Genomic DNA, 20,800 nt, shown 5'->3' with positions numbered 1-20,800 from the left:
GTGGTCACAGGGAGCAGGAGATCACTCCTGAAGAAATGTCAGAACTGAAGCTGGTCAGAGTCCAAGAAAGTGTCTGCTTCTGTGACAGAGAAAATGTATCGTGTGCATCTGAGACGATCCTGGGGTAGGACTAGAAACATGAATTGCAAAACATTATTGTGGGAAGAAGAGAATAGCAGGTGAACTGAAACATTTTGGGAATTTGTAAATCCATCCAACTATGCCTTACGGGAATATCCACAGACTCTTCTGCTACATGCGTCTCTACCCACATTTTGTCAAATGAAGTGAAAAATCATGCATTACACAATTGAATTGACTTTACTTTTTCACACACATGGACTGCATCAACACAGCTGTGACCACTCTATCCCATGACCGAGTCCAGCAAGCGCTGTGCCTTTGACAAAGGGCAGATGAAAGTCTAAAGCCAAGCAAAGGAGAAATTGGTTGGGGTTGAATGGGAAACCAAGATCAAACAAAACTGACCTCTTGGAAGTCTCCAAGCCTAATCCATTTTAGAGTACATGAGATGAAGGAGAGCTCTAAACTGTGAATAACAGCCACGTAAGAGGATTAACTTGCACATTCTACCATGGAAAGGGATACAATGTCAAAGCATAATCAATACGCTTGGCCCACTTAGGAAAGCTGGGTTGAACGGATGCTCCCTCCTGATCTTAGAACAGTAGAGATACATTGCTACATAGACAATGCTATGTGTACATTCTATATATAATTTTATATATATATTAAACTAGATGTGCATAACCGAGGGCTGTAATTAAATAATGTAATTGTTAAGGAAAGGGTTTCAAGATATTCTTACTTTTAAATTGCTTTGTTCTCCCTGAGGTATTTCACATCTGGAGACAAACATGTGCAAATGTTTCAGGTAAGTTTATTAACAATAAAAAATAAGGTAAGCTATGAAGAAAGAATTAGAAGAATTAGAAGAAAATTTGTCGTAGCATGGGCATAAGAGGAGTATTGTTAAAACAAGCAGCTTTATGGCTGGTGCCGCGGCTCAATAGGCTAATCCTCCGCCTTGTGGCGCCGGCACACCGGGTTCTAGTCCCGGTCAGGGCACCGATCCTGTCCCGGTTGCCCCTCTTCCAGGCCAGCTCTCTGCTGTGGCCTGGGAGGGCAGTGGAGGATGGCCCAAGTGCTTGGGCCCTGCACCCGCATGAGAGACCAGGAGAAGTGCCTACTCCTGCCTTTGGATCAGCGCGGTGCGCCGACTGCAGCGGGCCGGCCGTGGCGGCCATTGGAGGGTGAACCAACGGCAAAGGAAGACCTTTCTCTCTGTCTCTCTCACTGTCCACTCTGCCTGTCAAAAACAAACAAACAAAAACAAACAAACAAAAACAAAACCAAGCAGCTTTCAAGCTGAGAAAGAATCAAGTGACAGTGAGTCAGAGGGCTGGAGGGGAGGTGTCTGCTATGGCTCTGAGGGTGTGAAGAACTCCGTGTTATTCTAAAGCTTACAGAAGATTGGTGTGGCCCAAGCCCTGAGAGTTCTCCAGCAAGGGGCTGGTCAAGCCCTGGGGAATCATAGGCCATACAGAGCACGTGGCTTCCACCCAGCGAGCAATGAGACGCGCTGAACAGGGACGTGATGAGCTCAGGAGAGCACCGCGGCTGCTCCCTGGAGGGAAGGCACAGAGGGATAGCATGCAGACAAGCTGCTTCACCTGTCAGAGCTCGGACCCAAACCTCCCCTTCCCCACTTCTGGTGGCTACCAGCTTGCGTAGCACAGCCCTCAAACAGCCTTCTGTTTGTCTCTTATTTCTGTGGGCTAAAGTCCTGCCAAATCTTTGTATATTCTTCTATAATAAATAGAAAATGAACCAATTCAGAGAGGAAAAAAAACTACATCAGATGATTCCTGGTCACCTTAGCTTTGACCAATTTTACCTTTATAATAACCCAAAACTAGTACTGCTAAAGGAATGAAATTATTCTTGGCTGGTGCCATGGCTCACTTGGCTAATCCTCCGCCTGCATTGCTGGCACCCCGGTTCTAGTCCCAGTTGGGGTGCTAGATTCTGTCCCAGTTGCTCCCTTCCAGTCCAACTCTCTGCTGTGGCCAGGGAGTGCAGTGGAGGATGGCCCAAGTGCTTGGGCCCTGCACCCACATGGGAGACCAGGAGGAAGCACCTGGCTCCTGGCTTCAGATCAGTGTGCCGGTCATAGCAGCCATTTGGGGGGTGAACCAACGGAAGGAAGACCTTTGTCTCTCTCTCTCACTAACTCTGCCTGTAAAAAAAAAAAAAAAGAAATGAAATTACTCTTGAAAGGAACCATCAGAGGGCGGGTTTGGCTGTTATGCTGAAGTGAGGGGAGCTAGGGTGGAAAGGGAAGAGACGTGTTAGGTGATAGAAAATGGACAGGTTTCTGCAGTTCTAGAAGGCCCAACTCAAACTTACTTTGTGAAGACAAACCAGACCAAGACTAAGAATTGCTTTTTTTTTTTTTTTGTCTCAGCAGAAAAAAAAATACTCACATGAAATTTTAAATCATGGTTAAATGAATGACTCCAAGGTTATTGGAGCAAATATTTTCCTTTCAGATTTTGCATATGGGAAGTATTTATAAATTGCTTAAACAGCATTTTTCTTTGTATTATTTGTTCCAAATCTCTAATGTCCTAAAGGATGGATATACATTTTGTCAGTGATAGAAAATGAGGATAATCATTCATATCATACTATTACCTATTGATGCTTCTTGTTAACATAATTTTAAAATTGAAGGCAACTAAACATCTTAATATCTACATACAGCTGATGAGTGATACACATGTTAATTTTTATAGCATTTTCATAGTTTAGATTGATTTCTGTTTCAACACTGTTAAGATTTTACATGATGGGGCCAGCACTGTGGCTTAGTAGGTTAATCCTCAGCCTGCGGTTCGGGCATCCCATATGGGTGCCAGTTCATGTCCTGGCTGCTCCTCTTCCAATCCAGCTCTCTGCTTATGGCCTGGGAAAGCAGTAGAAGATGGCCTGAGTGCTTGGGTCCCTGCCCCCACATAGGAGACCCAGAAGAAGCTCCTGGCTCCTGGCTTCATATTGGCTCAGCTCCAGCTGTTGTAACCACTGGGGCGTAAACCAGGGGATGGAAGACCTTCTCTCTGTAACTTTACCTCTCAAATAAATAAATAAATAAAACCTTATAGATTTTATATGATGACAGTACATGTCTTGCTGGTTATATCCACTTATAGTCAAGTAATAAAAGGTGAAAAGTAAGAATCAAGTCTACATTTCTTGACATTGCCATGTTTCTCAAACCAGATATTTTATTTAGTTTTATTATAATTTCTATAAAGAGAATATAAAATTAGCCCTGATTTTGATGCTGACTTAAAATGCAAGCCTTTACCTGACTTAATGCTTTTAGGATATATGCTGTTCTTTCTCCCCACCCCAAATTAAATTAAATTAAATTAAATTAAAATAAGCTCTTGAGTAGTGAAAAAGACATGCATGAACTAAGGATGGATGCTGCTGTTACACAAAGGAATCAGTTTGTAACAGAGACACAGACCTTGGATACCTGGAGACCAGAGAAGTAACAGAAGAGCAAATGCAATGGACCGCTTCCAGCTCCATTTTGAGTCTCAGGGCACTCGAGAGTTGTCAGGAGAGGTTACTGAGCATAGCTCACTGTCCACAATGAGGAAGGACAGGACTCTCCTGAGAGTGTAAACCTGATACAGCGACTGGTCCGTAGACAGCCCACTACCTACTTCAGGAGTAACTTAGAGTAGCCAGACTCACTCAAGCAAACACAAGCCCCTGAGTGCCAAGGACTCCTGTATTCATCACGAGCTACAAGTTCCAAGCCTTCTGAGGAAACACTTTGCTTCTGCTCCTTCCCAAGAAGCCACACAGGGGGCCTGTCACCAAGCCTACTGACATCTACCTAGTCCTGGAGAGAGGTGGCCCCTTTCCCTAGATAGAGCTAGAACATCCTTTATTTCTGGAGCTTCCTTCCTGGCCTCCAAACCAGTGGCTGGGCAAACAATTTTTGTAAAGCAACAGAATTCTTATGTCTCTATCAAAAATCCATCATTCACTTAAGGAAGTTTTACATAGGGATTTTACTATATATCAGGTACTCTTTTAAGAGCTGATAAAGAAAGAAAAAGTTGGCTGGCACCGTGACTTAATAGGCTAATCCTCCACCTTGCGGCGCCGGCACACCGGGTTCTAGTTCCGGTTGGGGCACCAGATTCTATCCCGGTTGCCCCTCTTCCAGGCCAGCTCTCTGCTATGGCCCGGGAAGGCAGTGGAGGATGGCCCAAGTCCTTGGGCCCTGCACCCACATGGGAGACCAGGAGGAGGCATCTGGCTCCTGGCTTCGGATCAGCGAGATGTGCTGGCCGCAGCGGCCATTGGAGGCGGCAAAAAGGAAAACCTTTCTCTCTGTCTCTCTCTCTCACTATCCACTCTGCCTGTCAAAAAAGAAAAAGTCAGACAAACATCCCTGCCAATCAATATTGAGCATGGTAGGTAGGTTGATTATTATTAAATTATCCCCTAGCTCCAAACTCCCCTTCTACACCTGGATTTGTGAGGTTTAGGTTGGAACTCTACAAATCCCATTTCTACTTTGTCACTTGATCCCTACTCTCCTTTGCCACTGGCACACACAGTGGGGGCAGCAAAGATATAGGAGGGTAGAAGAAATTGTTTCTTTATGTCCATTCTCTGTGGACTTGTCTGCCCCCTCACTTCTTGTTCATCTCCTACGGACTTCCTGTCTGTCCACTGTGCACCTCCTATGTGCCCTTGCGTTTCTTGTCTACCTTTTCACTTCCTGTCTTTCCACTGTGGACTTCCTGTCTTAACAGCTTTGGAATTCCTGTCTCTCGTGAACATCCTGCCGGCCCTCTCACTTCCTTTCTCATTTCCTGTCCTCCCCCATGGGCTTCCTGTCTGTCTCCTCTGGAATTCCTGTCTCCTACTGACCTCCTTGTCTGCCTGTGTGTCCCCTCGTTTCCTGTGCTCTCACTTCCTGTGTTCCCACAGTTGACTTCCTGTTTCCTGTGGACTTCCTGTCTATCACCTCACTTCCTGACTACTCTCTCACTTAATGTCTTCCTCCCTTGGACTTCCTGTCTCCTCTGGAATTTCTGTCTTTATCCTGTGGGCTTCCCCTGTCTGCTTTCACTTCCTGTCTGCCTTCTCTCATTTCCTGTCTTCCACTGTGGACTTCCTATATAACCTCTATGGACATCTTGTCTTTCCCTTTACTGCCCATATTCTTCCTGTAGACTTCCTGTCTATCTCTTCTGAATTTCCTATCTCCTATGGACTTCCTGTGTATCCCTTCACTTCCTGTCAATGCTCTTAATTTCTGTATTCACACTGTGGACTTCCTGTTGGCTGTCTCACTTCCTGACTACCCTCTCACTTAATGTCTTCCTCCTTTGGATTTCCTGCCTGCCTCTTCTGGAATTCCTGTCTTTATCCTCTGGGCTTCCTGTTTGTCCCCTGTGGACTTCCTCTGTGTTCCTTCACTTCCTGTCTGCCTTCTCTCATTTCCTATCTTCTACTGTGGACTTCCTATATAACCTCTATGGACTTTCTGTCTTTCCCTTTGCTTCCTATCTTCTTCCTGCAGACTTCCTGTCTGTCTCTTTTGGATTTCCTATCTATCTCCTGTGGACTTCCTGTCAGTGCCCAGTGGACTTCCTGTGTGTACTCTTATTTCCTGTCTACCCTCTCACCTTCTGTTTTCTCACTGTGGCCTTCCTGTCTCCTGTGGACTTCCTATCTATTACTTCCTGACTACCCTCTCTTTTAATGTCTTCTCCCTTTGGATTCACTGTCTGTCTCCTCTGGAATTCCTGTTTATCTCATGTGAACTTCCTGTCTGTCACTTGTGGACTTCCTGTGTTTCCTTTCACTACCTGTCTACCACCTCATTTCTTGTCTTACCCCTGTGACTTCCTATCTATCCCCCTCTGTACTTCCTGTTTTTCTTAACTTCACATCTTCCTCTTTTTACTATCTATTTCTTCTAGATTTCCTGTTTCTCCCCTGTGGACTTCCTGTCTGTCCTGTGTGGGCTACCAGTGTTCCCCCCTCACTTCCAATCAAATCTCTGACTCCCTATCTTCCTCCTTTGGATTTCTGTCTTTCCCTCCACTTCCTGTCTTCCCCTTGTAGTCTTCCTTTCTACCCCTGGTGGACTTCCTATGTGCCCCTTACTTTTTTTATTTTTTATTTATTTTTATTTATTTTACGAGAGAGAGAGAGACAGAGAGAAAGGTCTTCCTTTTTCCGTTGGTTCACCCCGCCAAGTCGTTGCCACGGCCAGTGCGTTGCGGCCGGTGCACTGCGCTGATCCAAAGTCAGGAGCCAGGTGCCTCCTCCTGGTCTCCCATGCGGGTGCAGGGCCCAAGCACTTGGGCCATCCTCCACTGCCTTCCTGGGCCACAGCAGAGAGCTGGACTGGAAGAGGAGCAACCGGGACAGAATCCAGCGCCCCAACTGGGACTAGAACCCGGATGCCAGCGCCACAGGTGGAGGATTAGCCAAGTGAGCCACGGCGCCGGCTGCCCCTTACTTTCTACCTACCCTCTTACTTCCTTTCTTCCCCCTGTGGACTATCTGTCTACTGTGCACTTCCGTCCATCTTCTTTGGACTCCTTATCTATCCCTGTGGACATCATGTGTGCTTCCCATTCCTTAGTTTGTCACAGTGGCAGCCGCTGATTCTGGTTTGCAGTTTACTTGAGGGACCAGCTGCGGCATGCCGCCTTCACAGTCCCGGCACCAGCTGGCCAGCTTCTGCGTACACGTTTGAGGCCCAGCCCCCAGCTTTACAACTGTAAGAATCTTAACCTTTCTCCTCAGTTCCTCAGCCCTGGGGCAGTGGCTGCTTCTTGCCATTGCTGTTCAGTGGTGCCTCAGTATTTGCTTCTCCATGTCCAGTTCTTTACTGTCAACTTAAAGCACTATATTAATTCTCTCTTTTTAGAAAATTTGTGAGCTTCTATCTCCTGACCGTACTCTGATACAGTTCACAATAAATGTTAAATAGGAGAAGTACATGTGAATGTGCGCGCTGGGTATTTAGGTGGTTGGTACAGAGAAGCCCTCACGGTGAAGCTGGCATTTAGACAAAATAGTAATTTAGGGGTCTAGCAGATTCAGTCTTGGGCAAGGTAGGATTCTGGTTCATTTGGCCTCTTTTAATCTCTTTGGGCTGGATTTTTGCTTGAATAGCCACTCTCTACAAAAGGAGGTTTTAGACACTCTTGTCCTTCAGCCATCCCAGACATGGGTCATCCATCGGAGGCAATAACCATAAGGAGTTTATTCTGCACCTCCCAGGAGTCCCTTGGCTCTTTCAGGGTTGATTTTTGCCATTAGGAAACCCTCTATACACTGGCTTTGGATATGAGTGCCATCCAAATGACCCTGATAGCTCAGCTGAGCCTGACCATGTCAACAGCCCCAATGAAGCCTGTCCTTGGTGATGACGGTGGAAGTCAGTGCCTCCCGAGAAAGGACTGTCAGGAGGAACAGGCGATGACAACACAGCCTGTCACTCTGAACTCCCCATGGCACCTGGCCTCACTCTCCAGACCAAGGACAAGTCTGGATTACTTTTTAAATCTCTGTGCATATTCCAACATTTAAACTCCTTCCGTTGGTTCTTCCTTAAAATGAAAAAGTGTCATCATCCAGTACATTTCACTGGACGTCGCTGGACAGGAAGTCTGAAGATAAGCAGTCTGAACCTGTCCCAATGCCGAGCTCTGCGACGCTGATCAAGTCACTCTGCCCCTGTGGAGCTTAGTTTCATGACATCTAAATGGAGAGAAGCTGACAAATTAATAGTTTATAGCTAAGCTTTTCTAGTCTATTTTTCATTTACAGCTAATGGAAACTAATAAAAAAAATCTGTACCAATTTCAAATAAAAAAGATCATCTTACAAAACATTATTTTGATGTTGCCGCTGATGAAGTATATACATTTCTATTGATGTCGAAGTTCACTATTATATTTACCCTAAAGTAAATAGTAGGCATTTGTGAAATTCTACAATACTTTCAGTTCGTTCTCCACAGCCACCTTTTACATTTCCTGATCATCACCAATGTAGGCATTCTCTATGCAAAGACCTGACTTTCACTACAGCTTTCTCTCATGTCTCCCGAGACTGACCTTTTCATCTGTGTAGACCACACCGTTTTTCTCAGAGAGTGACACTTTTCTTTCAAAATTCCCATTGTCAGATGTCCTAAACAACACTCTGGCCTCAGAATCAGCCCTCAAGGCATTCAGATCTGGCGGAAGAGCCCAGGAGAGTATAGCAGGCATGGAAAGCCAAGATATCATGGAAAAAAAAAAAAAAGACCTAAATGAATGATCTCTGTGAGTGAGATCCCAGTGGAAAGAACGGGGCCATCAAAGAAGGAGGTACCCTTCTCCGAAGGGAGGAGAGAACTTCCACTTTGACTATGACCCTATCGGAATAAGATCAAACTCAGCGAACTCTAAAGGCTTCCATAGCCCTGGCAACTCATGACTAGAGCCTAGGGAGATTACTGACGCCATGAACAGGAGTGTCAAATTGTTAAATCAGCAACAGGAGTCACTATGTACTTACACCCCATGTGGGATCTTTCCCTAATATGTCGTCTAAAGCAAAGTGATGCTATAACTAGTACTGAAACAGTATTTTTATACTTTGTGTTTCTGTGTGGGCACAAACTGATGAGGTCTTTACTAATTATATACTGAATTGATCTTCTGTATATAAAGAGAATTGGAAATGAAAAAAAACAACCTGGTGTTAAATTGGAAATGGCATAGAAAATTAATTAATTTGAAAAAAAAATTATGTGGGATCTCTGTCTTTAATGTGCTGTACATTGCTATTTAATGCTATAATTAGTAATCCAATGGTAGTTTTATCACTTTATGTTGCTATATGGGCAAAATGTTGAAATCTTTACCTAGTATATACTAAACTGATCTTCTGTATATAAAGAGAATTGAAAATGAATCTTTACATGATTGGAAGGGGAGAGGGAGCGGGAGAGGGGAGGTTGCGGGCGGGAGGGAAGTTATGGGAGGGGGGAAGCCATTGTAACCCATAAGCTATACTTTGGAAATTTATATTCATTAAATAAAAGTTTAATAAAAATATAAAAAAAAATGTACACACAAACACACATCCAAACTCCTACACATTCATACACAAACACACAGCAATAAAAAAAAAAAAATTCCCATTGTCTCTTCTGGCCAAGCTCCTTGTTGACTCTGTGTGTTTTTTTTCTTCCTTCCATTTTATTTTCCTGTGCAAGAACATTGTTCATTTTTTCAAAGTCAATTGGAAATCTGGCAGTAGTTCAGATGCTTCCTAGGATTTATTGGGTGCTTTAGAAAAATCTCTCAGTGACTAGAGTTTCCAGGGGATCCCTGAAGTTTGTGGCTGGAAATAAAACCCAGTACCAATCAAACCAGGGCCCTGAGTAAGTCTCTACCAAGTGAGAGAATTCCTAAATAAAACTGAGAATTGTAGCATTTAAAGGTTTTCCACCATTTTTGAAAACAGAATAATAATTAGATTTTAGAAGAAGCAATAACAACCCTATGCATTAAAGCCTTAACAAACATCACAATTTATGCAAGATGAACTATAGCTCATGCAGACTTTATGACAAAGACAGCTGTCAGGTGATATTCTTTTTCCTTTTGACTGAAAGTGTTAACCCAAATACAGAACTTACATGGCGTCCTCTAAGAAAAACTGTTGGTTTCATATGCAAGTGAAAACATTTCTAAACACAACTTATTTAAAAGCAGTGTCTAAAGGAATTTCTAAAAACGGCTTTTTAGAAAACTCTAATAATTAAGCAACTTAGTTAAAAAACATGTATTTCTGTGAGTATATAGTTTTCTGCCTATCTGTATGTAATAAAGTTATTTCATGTAACTGTGTGTGAGGAATGTTCTCAGATAAGTAGGCCATCAATGCACAATGATCTATATCATAAATCAATAATCTACATCCAGCAAATCAAAATCACAATGAGATGCCCCTTCATACTCATTAGAGTCAGTATAATAAAGAAATGGATAATAATAAATGTTAGCAAAAATGTGGAGAAACAAGACCCATCATGCAGTGCTGGGGGGATATACTATGATGCAGTTACTTTGGAAAAAGTTTACAGTTCTACAAATTATTAAGTATAGTCTTCATATGATCTGATAATTATACTGTCGTGTATATATCCAAAAGAACTGAAAACACATGTCTACTAGAAACGTGTGCACAAATGTTCATAGTAGCATTATTCACAATAGCCAAAAAGTCCAAATACCTTCCATTAACTGCTAAGTTGAGAAACAAAAACATGTAATATAAAGATAAACTGAACTTTCTTCGGCAATAAAATGGAATAAAGACTAATATATGCTGGGGCCGGTGCTGTGGTGCAGCGGGTTAATGCCCTGGCCTGAAGTGCCAGCACCCCATATGGGCATTGGTTTGAGATCTGGCTGTTCCACTCCCCATCCAGCTCTCTGCTATGGCCTGGGAAAGCAGTAGAAGATGGCCCAAGTCCTTGGGCCCCTGCATCCACGTGGGAGACCTGGAAGAAGCACCTGGCTCCTGGCTCTGGACTGGTACAGTTCCAGCCATTGCGGCCATCTGGGGAGTGAAGCAGCAGATGGAAGACCACTCCTCCCCACCCCGCTGCCTCTCCTTCTCTCTCTGTGTAACTCTGATTTTCAAGTAAATAAATAAATCTTTTAAAAAAAGACTCATATATGCTCCAACATGGATGGGGCTTAAATAAATTATGTTAACTGAAAGAAGCTAGCTACAGAGCACTACATACTATATGCCTCTACTTACAATAAATGGACAGAGAAAGCAGATCTAAGTGCCTTGGTGGACGCTGAGGAGTGGGGAGAGCTGAGGGCTAAGAGGACCAGCTGTAAGGAGTAGCTGTTTGAGACTGGTTCAGTGTCTCTGGCTAATGCTGGGGATATCTGCACAGCTCTGTGAGTCAACATGCATTTACAGTGGAGAAACTCTGTGACATGAATTACATCTCAGTAAAGTTTCTGAAATGGCATCTTTCAGATTTAGCATGAAGCTAAGTTACATAACAAACATGAAGCTGTTAGTTAAGTATTTGGCACATAACATAACTTTTGATGAGTTTTTCCTCCTGGCATCATCATCATCATCAACACTGTCTCTGCACTATTAAAATTCGCCCAGTAAACCCTTCCATTATTCATCCAAACATCAGAAAGCACCTACTGAATGACACACATTTATGTGCTTGTGGTTGGTGACCACAACGGATCTGGTAGGTCAGTTTAGTACAGATATAACAGATACTGTTTTCCCAAAAGCTATTCTCCTCTAACTAAAGAAATACATTGGGTGAAGATATTTTGTGGAAATGCCAGGCTAATATAGAAATACTTTTATGATTATATTTAGTGTACTATACTTGGGTTTAAGATACAAATATTCTTCTGATAATATCCATCTGAGGTTTTACTGCAGATTCCATGAACTTGCTGGATATTAACAACCTCTCTGTCTGCTTGTGACTCTTCCATTTATGGCCTCCATTCCCACAGCGTTGGGAAGACTGGGCATAGACTTGGGTTCTGAACTTCTTCAGGAAATCTAGCCCGATGTCCCTCCCCTCCCCTCAAGGAAGCCGGATCCCATCTCTGGGTGTTCTCAGGGCCCGTGTGTCCTTGTTCCATCACCCAGTAGACACCGCCTATGCCCTGCTTCTCTCATTTGATAATAAACTCCTTAACCCTAACCTGCCTGGCTCCAGAAACAGACAATCCTAGTGATCATTATTCACATTTTTATTTTGAGCACTAGCTCTAAGACAACATCTTGTTACACGTTCACCTTCTTCAAGAACACATATAATAGCTAGGACACCACCAACTATTAATTTTTACAGGATTTCTCAAACTAATTCTTAGAGTACTTTGGCAAAATCTCCCCAAACGCAGTCTGAGGAACACAAGAAAACACTGTGGACCACGCTGGAACCTGCACTGTCTCATGGCAGCAAACCACTTCCTCTTCATTAAGCATATATGTGTGAACGCAGACATACAGCTCTCGGCCGGAGACTGGCCAGGGAGAACAGGACATGGTGCATTTCCCACCTGAAGGGGTCCTGTGTCCCAGGTGTCCGCCTGGGCTCTGCAGAACTGTATGCTGAGAACAGGCAGACGAAGGATCCCACTGACTCCATTCCCAGCAGAGGGCTGGGTCAATCAGCTTCAGGGGGAAACCCTGTGAGAACTCCTGACAGCTATCTGAGACTTCAGTCAGAATCTAGGAGAGCCAGAGAAGGACAACAGCGACAGGGGACCCACCATCTGCACACTATTTCTCAGCGTGTAAGAACAGACTTTGAAGGACGCATCATGGATAATCGTCAGGAAGGAAGTGAAGCTGACTCGGCAGCTCCTTGAGGATCCCACTCAGCATTTTGTTCATCTGGCTGAAGACAGAAGACTTTGTTGCTGTTCCTTTTTCCTCTCTTCATTTGTCCTATCTTATGACCGATGTCCCTACACCTCACATTCTGAAGTCTAACTGATGTCACTTTGTATGAGCAGATAGATAAAACATGAGTGAAGTTGGAATGTGTGCATTTGGAAGATAAATGGTGAAGGCATGCACATTTCTATTCCACTGACTCTGGGATCAGATTCCAGTATTTATTATCCAGAGGGGCCTTTCTTTCTGTTCTTTTCTCTATCTTTATCTTTCACATAATTGTACTCTTAAAACTTTCACTGATAACTCCATCAAGTTCAAAGACAGCCACACATTCCAACCTTCTACAGTCAACTTGATCCATGGAACAAACACCAGGACTGAACTCAGCTCACCTGGGAGAGCCTGGGTCACACAGACCAATGGGTCATCAGTTAGCTTGTGCTCCTGCTGGGTGAACAGGAGCACCCCATCCAATCTTGGAAACAAACCCAAGGTTGCAGGGCTTGGCATGCCATGACACACCCACCACACAGATGGCTTCCCTCCCTGGGTAAGCCCTTGTGGAAGGAAGTCAAGGGAGAAATACCTTGTTTTGTGTATTACATTAAGAGTTCTTGTCCATTAATTAAGAAAGACCTATTTTTCTTGAGAGACTGTGAAGAAATCAGCCACATTGTCTTCATGCTTAACAAGCATGCCAGACCACCACCACCCTCTCCCTGGCAACGCCTTGCTACATCCATTCTCAAACCAGAGCTTTTCTAAATGAAAGCAGAGATGAGATCAGTTCGTATCAAATTCCCTCCAAAAGCAGAACTTCCAATATTTAGAAAATATTTTATGACACTTCACATTCGCATATATTTTGTATTTTAGGTCATTGGTTAGGAGTGCCTTGTCAGCATCCAATAAATACTCTTGCACACAAATACAGAAAAATCTTGTAAGACAGGACTGAATTCGCTCTCTTCAAAGAGAGAAGGGTGTTTAAGACGACTGAAATCATTGTCTTGAGGCACAAATGTCCAGAGCCTGCTTGCCAAGCCTTTAGCTTGGTCAAGACCTCAAAGGGTTGTAACCACACATTACCAAGTCACCTCCCACTCCTCTGTGTCTGAGTGATGAATCTGTGCCCAGGAGTCTATGCATCTCCTAAACACTTCTTCCTAAATATGGAGGTCTTTTAAGAAAAAAAGAGAAGCCATGGAGGTTACAGCCTGGTGAACATGAGAGGTGCAGGTAGATTGCCAAGTTGGCCAGGTGCTCCTCACTGAAAGCCCCTGCAAAGCAGAGCACAGGGAGCCACCAAGCCATGTGCAATGTGCAGTTACGGTACTCCAAACACGGCACATGCACCCACGGATTCGTGAGTCTCACGAGGCCAGCACTGCCCCGCTGAGGATGGGTACCCAGCTCCCTAATCCCACTACCATCACCAGAAAGATAGACGTGAAGTACTTAAAGTCTTGCAAACATCCGATCAAATAGCCAACACAGCCAATCCATGGAGTACGTCACTCGATTCAAAATGAAGCCATCTGTCCAGGCTCCATCGTTATGCACAGGCATGTTCCAAACCCAAGCACTCTCCGCAGTCAGTCCAGAACAGCGAGAAAAGCGTGCACACACACCACTGCCGACACGCAAGGCGCACAGCACACTTTAGGAAGTGTCGGTAGCAACCTGCCTTCTGCTTTTACGGACCAAGGAAACCTGTGCTATAACAGAAGGACACGCCGCAGCAATGTCTGCAGGGAAATCCTGCCCGTACCTCCCTCTTCACACATCGCCCACCGAGCTCACTACAGCGCCGCGCGCTGTACTCACCAAACCGTGGCAGGTGGACAGGGCCACGGAGGAATTCCTGTGGGAGCGTAAGGAGCCTTGATAGAAGCAGAAGTCTTCAGGTGAGAAGCTCTGCACTGACTTGGTGCCTCCCTTCCCGAACGTCTGCACGATAAATCCAGGAGCCACCAGATTGCTGGACGCCCTCAAGTCCAAGTGGAAATCGTGCCCAAAGCCTTTCAGCCGAAGGTGCAGAGAGTCGCCACCTCCCGGAGCCACCGCCCTCCGCCGCCGCTGGCCGTGCGTGACCTCATGAGACACATAGTCTCCCGTGTGGTCCACCTCATAGGCAGACACCAGCTCATACTCTGGAATGAAGAGGAGAGGGTGGCTGAGTCATTTCGGGTTCTGACAACAGTCGGGACATCTGATAGCGTGAGCCTGTCTTACCGGATGGCATCGTCACCTGTGACGGTGCAGGAAAAGTCAACACCTGCCATTCTCAAATGCACACTCTGTGACACACAACATCTGAGGACAGAGGGAAACACCTGGAAGTGGCCTTTAGCTAAGCCATTGCTGCTTCTGTAATGCGTTACTACCAACTCAGCAAATTCTGTGTCGGGAAATGTAGGGGGGAAGACAGACAAAATAAAACCAAAAACAGACTTTGGGGATTACAGTGCACAATGTTACTGAAAGTGTAAGTACCACATGCAATTGTGCTTGTAGTTCCCAAACATGCCTGTAGTCATACTGGTTTCCACAAACATCTTCACTGAATTGATAAGAAAGTTGAGCTTTAAAATACGGTACATTTTCAGGAGACAGGTAAAAAGAAAAATGCAACGGGCATTCTTTGATGCCTGTTTAAATCATGGAACTGCAAATACAGCAGAAACGCTGACTGTGCTCACAGTCCCGGCTTCAGAGACGTTAACTGAGGATGCCCCCCTCACAGCCACCCCTGCCCGCCCTCTGGGCCCGGCCCCACTCTCCTCTCGGCCTCGGCTGCTGGGACAGGATCAGGTTCACACTCCAAAGCCTTTCAAAGACGTGTGTTCTGCTCTTCTTCCCACTGTAATTTAAAGTCCACTGGTCTAAAGTGTATTGCCTTAACCCGTGTTTTAATTCTTGGCTTTATTTTTTTATAGAAGAAAACCCCCAGATCTACTGGACTTCTCGGGACACATTCAAGTCCACCGGCTGTGACCACAGGCAGCCTGCAGCACTTCATCCTGAGTCATGGCTCTCTCTGCCGTGCACCTTGGTGGCTTCCTCTGCTTCGGATAACTGTAATTGATTTGCATAGTCATAACCGACACTCACTCTCTCCTCACCATTAACAACGTCATCTCTGCTGTCCAGATTTCCATAGGAGTTGTTCGTCAGTGTGCAGCGCAGACTTTGAACAGGAAGACTGGCTTGCTACGTTGCCACGTTCTTAACCCACAGTTATCTGTATGCTTATTTTAATTTATATTTATTGATTCGAGAGACAGAGAGAGAGACCCCATTTCCCATCCCCAGTTAACTCTGCAAATGCCCACAACAGCTGGTGTAACTTGACAGCCATACACTGTGTAATGATGAAATCAGCATAATCAGTAGTTCTCGCTCCTTAATTATTTATGGTTTCTTTGTGTTGGAAAGGTTCAAACTCTCTGCCAGTGCTTTATAAAACAGGTAAGTGGCTGTGAACTCCGTCTCCCCGCTGTGCTGAGGGACTTCAGAACTCCCTCCTCCCGTGTCACTGTCCTGCCCGTGAACTTCTCCTGGCGATGTCTGCAGACATTGTAGGTCTCAGAAAAGGAAGAGGAGATTGGCGCTTCTGGAAGCCAGAGGGTGGAACCCACGGCTGCTGTAAACCTCCTGCAATGCACAGGAGGCCCCCAAACCAAAGTGCCAGGGCTGTCCAGGTGGGAAAATGCTCATTTAGTCCGGAAAGCAGTCCTGAGAATCAGAAAGGCACTTGCAGTTATGTGTAAATGGGTGTGAAAAAAAGTCCTAACTAAAGAATTCAAAGAATGAGCAAAATATGCGTAGCATCTCACCACACACCTACCATTTGGAGAGAAGTCCAAGTAAAATTGCCATGAGCTGAAAATGTCAAGCTAACTTCAAGCTAATGTTCTAAGACTAGGATTCCCCAAACCATTGCCTTATGTTTTTTTTTAAAGTGTGGTTCTCCATCTTTGAGACATGTTTCAATAAGACCTTGGTCCTATGTGGATTTTTTTTTTTTTTTTCTTTTCAGGAGAAGAAACTCAGCTGGCTGCTCAAGCCATTGCCCCGAGCTACTTGACCTCAGGGGGTTTTCACAAAGGCCGGGAAGAAGCCTGGTGTGGAAGTGATGGCATGAAATGTAGACCCGGCTGTGCGCGTGCTGGGCGGCCCCAGCCAGCTTCAGGAGCTGGCTCTGCACATGGCTTCCCAGCGCTGCGCTCAGTGCCATCACACTGAGAGCTCCATTTCCTGGTCCGAGGTGTGAGTGTCCACACAGCAGACAGTCTCTTCTGCACAGGTGAATGTGTAGGTGAAGCACCCGAGTCTCCCACGACAGAGGAAGGAGGAGCGGTGCTGACCAAAGTAAGACCAGTTTCCTTCATGTCTGAAGTAGAACTTGTCTCCACTGAGGTACTGCCTCGGAGTGCACAGAATTCTCTCTCCTATTGCTTCTGACACCCAGCAAAATGTGAGCCCACATCTTGACCCATATGTTACTTTAAACAAGAATTATGGTCAAAATAGTTATTTCCAAATCAACCTGTCTCCTGGACACCTGAACACCCAATGGTAAGCTGATCTCAGGGCCACACAAAGTGTGCTGCCGTCCTATTTCAGACCCAAACAGGCCATTCTGCAGAGAACACGGGCTTTGTGGGGCCGGGAGGAAGGCCTCCCATGGATGCCACCTCTCTCCTTCACCCTTCTGTGATGAAGGAGCTGACACACCTGGCAGGTGAGGGATGGAGGTGTGGCCAAGCTAGAACTTCACTGACCATGGGTCCCACCTGGTTGTCATGGAAACGCTGCACCTGGGATTCAGCAGCTTGCTCATAGGAGTTAGAAGCCAGCCATGGTCCAGGAGGGAAGCATTCTGAGGCGGCACACCACAGCGTTTCTTCCGACTGGTTTCCTGTACGTAATGTTTATCTCGAATAAAACTTCCTAAATGTTGTAACATACTCTGATAATTTCCTAAGTTCCTCTGGAATTTTCCTGATTTCATGGAAGCAGGATTAAAAAAAAATTTTTTTAAATTGGAGACAATGAACTTCCACTATGAAGCACTGCACTGCAGGATGCACCGGGAACACTGGCAACAGCCCCAAGCAGGGAGCTTTAAATCCGCTTTCTCCTAACAAGGGGAAAACACGGCCAACGTCTGCTACCACTTGCACCTAGCGCCCTCTGGTGGTCTTCCGGCAGGTCCCGCAGCTGAGCATCGATCCCTGCACAGTGCTCCCTAACGGACGCGGACCCGGGAGGAACACTAGTTCTGCGCTATTTCACCAGCATGAAACTTCATTGAGGAATTTTGAGTTATTAATTCTTTCTAGATTTTTTGAACATGCGTTGAGACAGTCAAACCTAGTGATTTCTCCAAAAGTAGACACTTAAAATTTGAGGTGGCAGTTTATTGCTGAAATGACGCAAATACTTGGCCACCGGATTGCGACTAACTGAAGACACGCAGCAGCTGCGCACCTGCTTGCTCGCTGACCTGAGCCGCTGCGGGACACCGCCGGGTTTCCAGGCGTGCCGGGCCGCAGGTGCCGCCACGCCGACACAACACGCGGGCAGCCATTCGGCAGGACGGCTTTTCCGCTGTCTCCCAGTTCTCAAAGAGCTTTATCGTTGATACTAAGATGACAGTCACGAAGGAGAAACTCTATCCTTTGTCCCAGGCTGCGACGGGCAAGGGTGGACGGAGCAGGGGCAGGGGGCAGCCGAGAAGGGGTCACAAGCTCCCTAGAGTGGTCTGACCCCTCCCAAGCTCCTTCAAGGTGATACTAGCAACAATATGTTCTGTAGCCCTTCGCACAGGTCCAGGTAGCTCCTGGGGAATCGCGCCCGGAGGTGCTGGCTCTAGGGCCGGGACCGCGCGGTCACACGGGTGACTCCCGCACAGCGGCTGCGGAAGTCTACCGGCCGCTGACCAGCAAGGACTTACCGCCCTCTTCCGCCCAGCCCCGGGGCTCCGAGGGAGGAGGAGGGTGCGGGACGCTCGGGTTCCCAGGCGTTGCTGCTGCGGGTCCCAGGGCGCACGCAGGTGCCTGCCGAAAAACAGCGGCGACACTTCGGTGAGAATGCGAGGAGCCACGGGAAGGGACAGGACGCGCGGGACTCACCTGCACACCCACCTGCGCCAGCAGCAGCACCCAGAGCGCAGCACAGCCCCGGCTCCGCATGGCCCGGCTGCCCTGTGCGCCCCGCACCGGCTGCCCGCGTTGCGCCCCGGAGCGGGGCAGGCAGAGTTTCATCCAGGGACGCTCAGAAGGACCCAGGGACCCCGGGACGGTCCCCGGTCGGGCAGTGTGCGGGTGGGCGGGCGGCACCGGACCCAGTCTGGAGCGCAGGCGTCCCCGCAGTGGCTCCGCCGCCCGCGCCCGGCTTATTACCGCGGCTCCGCGCGGCGCGGGGGGCGGAGTGGCAGCCGAGGCGGGGGCGGCGACCCAGCACCCGCCCGAGCCCTGGGAGAGCAGCGCGGGTAGAGGGGAGTGCGCAGGAGGGGGCAAGAGGACGAGGACGGAGAGGGCAGGAGAGCGGGGAAATGGACAGGAGGACCAGGAGGAGTCTGCAGTGCGGTGAGGAGGCGGGAGAAAGAGGGTGGGCGGGCAAGGGCTGGGGAGACCGCAGTCCGCGCCTCGCGGGCCACCCGGGGAGCCCGCGCTGAGCCAGTGACGGGGAGGGGGAGCGGAGCGCCTGACCCGCGACCTGTCCTCGGCTGCGGGACTCGACCACTAGCTGCACACCGCACTAACCGCACCTGCACAGCCAAGGCACGGGACCCTGAGAAGGTGGTGCGCGGGGACTGCTGTCCAGGCGCCCTGCTTGCACCGCACCGCGGTCGGTCCCCGCACCTGGGGCAGAAGCGCGGGTCTGGTGAAAGGCCGCCAGGGCCCTGCGGTTCACAGAGAGCTGGCTGTGAAGGAACAGATGCCATGGCCTCCAGCCCTGCCTCTCTGCTCCCCCGGTCCAGGCCGCCCTCTGCTGACCTGGACGCCAGTGCTAGGGTCTGGCTGTTGGCTGGAAGCCAGGGGCCGAAGTGACAGCCCGGGCCTGTACGGCCACCTGTCCTGCTCGTGCTGTGAGTTAATCACTGCGTGTCTTTGCGTGTGAGGTCCGCATCCGTGCCCCGTGGTGTGTGCGGGAATACACACGTGTGCGCTTCCTGTGTGAGTGCATCCATGGTGCCCTGCCCAGCCTGCTGCTCTCCACAGCCAGGCCACTCTCTTCTGTGGCCTGGGGCCGCCTGGTCTCCTGCCTCTGTCCCTGCTCACTGCAGCCTGACCTGGCCTGTTTTGCCTGGTTCAGGCCGGCTACAACGCACGCAAGGCATCAGGGGTCTCTGGCCTCGTTTGGCCCAGCAGCCTTGAGCCTGTAGGTGGCCCCAGGAGCTCAGCAAGGCCTCCTGCCCTCATCACAGGGAAGCCTCAAGTCCTGGGCAGGACCAGCAGATTCGCTGTCTGTAACACACACGGGCACACACACATGTGCACATGCATGTCCATCTTTATGAAACGTCTACTTTGGGGGGTGGCCTTAAAACACCCGTGATGCTGCCTCCACCGTGGCTGGCAAGCTCTGCCTCGGGCTGCACTCACCTGGGAGAGGTGAGGCTGAGGCTGGGACTGGGCCAGGCCAGAGGCGTCAAGCAGACTTCTCTGTCCTCTGCCAGGCAGCACAGCCTGTGCCTGACTGCCTGTGACCGTGTCCAGGGTGCAGCCTGTGCCTGACTGCCTGTGACCGTGTCCAGGGTGCAGCCTGTGCCTGACTGCCTGTGACCGTGTCCAGATACAGCCTGTGCCTGACTGCCTGTGACCGTGTCCAGATACAGCCTGTGCCTGAGTGCCTGTGACCGTGTTCAGGGTGCAGCCTGTGCCTGACTGCCTGTGACCATGTCCAGATACAGCCTGTGCCTGACTGCCTGTGACCGTGTCCAGGGTGCAGCCTGTACCTGACTGCCTGTGCCTGAGTCCAGATACAGCCTGTGCCTGACTGCCTGTGCCTGTGTCCAGATACAGCCTGTGCCTGACTGCCTGTGCCTGTGTCCAGATACAGCCTGTGCCTGACTGCCTGTGCCTGTGTCCAGGGTGCAGCCTGTGCCTGATTGCCTGTGACTGTATCGAGGGTACAGACTGTGCCTCATCGCCTGTGACTGTGCCCAGAGTACAGACTGTGCCTGATCGCCTGTGACTATGTCCAGGACACAGCCTGCACCTGATCACCTGTGCCTGTGTCCAGG

At 47.9% G+C, this 20,800-nt stretch overlaps 1 protein-coding gene across 1 annotated transcript in view; it reads right to left on the bottom strand.

The window, feature by feature from the left end:
• ADAMTS16 (ADAM metallopeptidase with thrombospondin type 1 motif 16) overlaps positions 1–18,743 on the bottom strand; it is a 129,998-nt gene extending 111,255 nt beyond the window's left edge. Inside the window, exons 1-3 of the mRNA XM_062211818.1 lie at positions 18,684–18,743; positions 18,506–18,608; positions 14,371–14,696 (exon numbers count right to left, since the gene is read on the bottom strand). Coding sequence (XP_062067802.1) covers positions 14,371–14,696; positions 18,506–18,608; positions 18,684–18,743 — 489 coding nt within the window. The remainder of the gene's footprint in view (positions 1–14,370; positions 14,697–18,505; positions 18,609–18,683) is intronic.
• Positions 18,744–20,800: the final 2,057 nt, after the last annotated feature.

The sequence above is a fragment of the Lepus europaeus genome, chromosome 15 (assembly GCF_033115175.1).
Source record: "Lepus europaeus isolate LE1 chromosome 15, mLepTim1.pri, whole genome shotgun sequence".
NCBI lineage: Eukaryota > Metazoa > Chordata > Mammalia > Lagomorpha > Leporidae > Lepus > Lepus europaeus.
This window is presented reverse-complemented; position numbering and strand designations above follow the sequence as displayed.